At 66.1% G+C, this 4,379-nt stretch overlaps 1 protein-coding gene across 1 annotated transcript; it reads left to right on the forward strand.

Annotated features, from left to right (window-relative positions):
- Positions 1 to 435: 435 nt before the first annotated feature.
- LOC128980293 (tripartite motif-containing protein 3-like) lies at positions 436 to 4,379 on the forward strand (the record flags this gene model as incomplete). Its single annotated transcript, XM_054398752.1, has 5 exons — positions 436 to 603; positions 938 to 1,106; positions 1,965 to 2,035; positions 2,760 to 2,900; positions 4,045 to 4,379. Coding segments are annotated over 5 exons (702 nt in total), but the record flags the coding sequence as incomplete, so codon positions are not given.

Here is a 4,379-nt window from a genome sequence, read left to right on the forward strand (position 1 = left end):
GCCCATCTTATCTCCATCTCTGTGCCCTTCCTATCGCATCCTGGTTTCTGTCATCCCCATCCCTGTCATTGCCCCCATCTCACTCCTGTCTCATTGCTACACCCCTGCCCACCCCTGTGCCCACCAGTGTCCCCCACTCCTCTGCCCACCCCTGGCCCTGGTGTCCCCCACCCTGTGTCCCTGTCCCCAGTGTCCCCCATGCTATGACCCTGTCCCAGGTGTCCCCCACCCCATGACCCTGTCCCAGGTATCTGCCACATCATGACCCTGTGCCCAGTGTCTCCCACCCTGTGTCCGTGTCCCCCATGCTATGACCCTCTCCCTGGTGTCCCCCATCCCATGACCCTCTCCCTTGTGTCCCCCACCCCATGACCCTGTCCCCAGTGCCCCCCACCCCCTGTCCCTGTGCCCCCTGTGACGCCGTGGGTGCCGCAGGTGTTCTCCAGCGAGGGGCAGTTCCGGCTGCGGTTTGGGGTCCGTGGGCGCTCCCCGGGGCAGCTGCAGCGCCCCACGGGGGTCACTGTGGACACTAACGGCGACATCATCATCGCCGACTACGACAACCGCTGGGTCAGCGTCTTCTCGCCCGAGGGCAAGTTCAAGGTCAGGGCAGGGGGGCACAGGGGGCACTGCTGGGGTCTGCTGGCACGTGGTGGGGGCTGGTGGGTCATGGTTGGCTGTGGTGGGGTCTGGTGGGTCCTGGTTGGGTGAGGTTGGATGTGGTGGAGCTTGATTGGATGTGGTGGGTCCCAGTGGACTGCGGTGGGTCCTGGCAGACTACGGGGCGTGTCTGGGCAGTGCCAGGGGTAGCCCCTGGCAGGCTGTGAGGGGTCCGGGCGGTGCGGAGCAGGCTGCGGGGGGGTCCGGGCGGAGCGGGCGGTGCGGCGCAGCCCCGGAGCCGCCCTGGCGCCTGACGCCTGCCCCCTGTTGGCCGCAGAGCAAGATCGGCGCCGGGCGGCTGCTGGGCCCCAAGGGCGTGGCCGTGGACCGCAATGGCCACATCGTGGTGGTTGACAACAAAGCCTGCAGCGTCCTCACCTTCCAGCCCAGCGGCAAACTGCTCACCAAGTTCGGCACCCGCGGCACGGCCGACAAGCAGTTCGCAGGTGCCCAGGCAGCACCCGCCGCGGGCACCCCTACCCCCACGGGCACAATCGCCCGGGGGCACCAGGGCACGGGGATGGAGCTGGGACTGGGCTCTGGGCTGCAGCTCCAGGCTCAGCTTCTGGGGCTGGGCTTGAAGCTCAGCTTCTGGGTTCTAGGCTGGCACCATGGGCACAGCTCATGGCCTGGGGGTGGTGGCACCTCCATGCCCAGGGCTGGGGCTGGGGTTGGGTTCTGGGCTGGAGCCCCAGCCTCAGCTTCTGGGTCTGGTGATGGGATGGCACCGTGGGGCATGGCACAGCTCTTGGCCTGGGGGTGGTGGCAGCTCCGTGCCCAGGGCTGGGGAAGGCTTTGGGGTTGGGCTCAGGTTCTGGGTCCTGGGCTGGAGCTCCAGGCTCAAGTTCCAGTTCTGGGCTTGGCTTTTGGGTCTGGGATGGCACCACAGGGACACGGCACAGCTCATGGCTTGGTGGTGGTGGCACCTCTGTGCCCAGGGCTGGGATTGAATCTGGGGCTCTGGGTTCAGGTTTGGGGCTCAGGTCTGGGTTCTGGGTTACTGCTGGGCTCTGGGGTTGGGTTCTCAGTTAGGTTCTGGGCTCTGAGCTCTGGTTCTGGGTTCTAGGCTGGGACTGGATCTGGGTTCTAGGCTGGGGCTCTGCTTCTGCGTTCTGGGCTCCAGGTTCCAGATCCCAGTCCTGCTCCTGGCTCATGCTTGGGGCTCCAGCTTCTGGGTCCCACCATGGGCTGGGCATGGACCCCTTGTGCCATCTCCCAGAGTGCTGTGTGGCACCACTGGGCACTAGCCAGGCACCAGCCATGCCCAGGCCCTGCCCTGGTGCCCTGACACTGTGCCCCCCCAGGGCCTCACTTCGTGGCTGTCAACAACAAGAATGAGATTGTGGTCACCGACTTCCACAACCACTCCGTCAAGGTGGGCACCAGCCCTGGCCCTTCTGCCACCCCCAGTGCCACCCCCCTGCTGCCACCCCGCTGCTGTACCCCTGCTGCCACCCCCAGTGCCACTCCCCTGCTGCCACCCCATAGTGCCATCCCCCAGTGCTGTGTCCCCACTGCCATCCCCCGGTGCCATCCCCCTCTGCCTCCCCCAGTGCCATCCTCCTGTGCTATCTCCTAGTGTTATGCCCCTGGTGCTGTGTCCCCAGTGCCACCCCCCTGGTGCCATCCCCCTACTCCCAACTCCGGGCTCCATCCCCTATTCGGTGACCACCTGGTGCCATGCCCCTGATGCCATCCCCTCAGTGCCACCTCCTCGTGCCATCTCCCTGATGCCATCCCCCTGATGCCATCCCCCAAGTACCATGTCCTGGTGCCATACTCTTAGAGCCATGGTGCCATGCCCCTGGAGCTGTCCTGCTGGTACCACCCGCTGATGCCATCCCCCCAGTGCCACCCTCCTGGTGCCATTCCCCCTGTGCCATCCCCCAGGTACCACGCTGTGGTGCCATGCGCCTAGTGCCATCTCCATGGTGGCACACCCCCCTGGAGCTGGCCTGCTGGTACCACTACTTGGTGCCATCCCCCCTGGTGCCATTCTCTGCATGCCATCCCCCCTGCTACCATCCCCCTGGTGCCCTCAGCGGTGCCCCCGGCGGTGCCCCCAGCGGTGCCATCGTTGGTGCCCACGGTGCCCGCAGGTGTACAGCGCGGATGGGGAGTTCCTGTTCAAGTTCGGGTCGCACGGGGAGGGCAATGGGCAGTTCAATGCCCCCACCGGGGTGGCAGTGGATGCCAACGGCAACATCATCGTGGCAGACTGGGGCAACAGCCGCATCCAGGTGCCAGGGCACGGGGGGCACGGGGAGGGGGGAGGGATACAGGGAAGCGGGCACAGCAGGGGGCACAGCAGGGGGCACCCAGGGATGGGGGCACAGGGGACACAGGGTGGGGGGACAGGGCAGGACACAATGAGACCCGGCCTGGCACCAGGGAGGTGCCACCAGCAGCCTGTCCTTGTCCCCATCCTGTCCCTATCCTGTCCCCATCCTGTGCCCATCCCCATCCTGTCCCCACCTGCCCTCATGCCCCACCTTAGGGGGGTCTCTGCAGGGGGCAAAGTCTCTGCATTCCAGAGGGGCATCAGGGCACTGGGAGGGGCTGGGCTGTGTGTGGGGGTACTGGGGGCATCAGGGACAGTGGCACACTGGGGGGTGTTGGGGACACCTCTGGGGACACCACTGGGGACACAGGTACTGGTGCTGGTGGCACTGGGGACACTGGGGACTGGTGGCATGGGTGGTGCTGGGCACAGTGAGGGTGCTGGTGACCGGTGCCATGGGTGGTGCTGGGCAGAGTAAGGGTGCTGGGCAGACTGGGGGTGCTGGGCAGAGTGGTGGTACTGGGCACAGTGAGGGTGCTGGGCACAGTGAAGGTGCTGAGCACAGTGGTGGTACTGGGCACAGTGAGGGTGCTGGGCAGAGTGGTGGTGCTGCGCACAGTGGGGGTGCTGGGCACAGTGAGGGTACTGGGCAGAGTGGTGGTGCTGGGCACAGTGAGGGTGCTGGGCATAGTGAGGGTACTGGGCAGAGTGGTGGTGCTGGGCACAGGGTGCTGGGCATAGTGAGGGTGCTGGGCAGAGTGGTGGTGCTGGGCACAGTGAGGGTGCTGGACAGAGTGGTGGTGCTGGGCACAGTGGGGGTGCTGGGCACAGTGAGGGTACTGGGCAGAGTGGTGGTGCTGGGCACATTGGTGGTGCTGGGCAGAGTGGTGGTGCTGGGCGCAGTGGTGGTGCTGGGTGCAATGAGAGTGCAGGGCACAGTGGTGCTGGGCACAGCGGTGGTGCTGGGTGCAGTGAGAGTGCAGGGCACAGTGGTGGTGCTGGGTGCAGCGGTGGCGCAGGGCAGGGGTGAGGCAGGGCTGGGGTGAGGCAGGGGAGGGGTGAGGCAGGGCTGGGGTGAGCAGCTGGCACTGTGCCCCCCGCAGGTGTTCGACAGCTCTGGCTCCTTCCTGTCCTACATCAACACCACTGCAGATCCTCTCTATGGCCCCCAGGGGCTGGCACTGGCCCCCGACGGCCACGTCCTGGTGGCTGACTCTGGGAACCACTGCTTCAAGGCATACAGATACCTGCAGTAGCCTTGGGGACATGGGCACAGCCCTGGGCACAACCCTGGGGACATGGGGACGCAGCCTCTGCTTCAAGGCCTACAGATACCTGCAGTGGCCTTAGGGACAGCCCTGGGGACCCCTGGGACAGCCTTGGGGACATCGACTCAGCAACTGCTTCGAGACCTCCTGCTACCCACAGCAGCCAGCAC

This window comes from Indicator indicator, unplaced genomic scaffold (assembly GCF_027791375.1).
Source record: "Indicator indicator isolate 239-I01 unplaced genomic scaffold, UM_Iind_1.1 iindUn_scaffold_99, whole genome shotgun sequence".
Lineage (NCBI taxonomy): Eukaryota > Metazoa > Chordata > Aves > Piciformes > Indicatoridae > Indicator > Indicator indicator.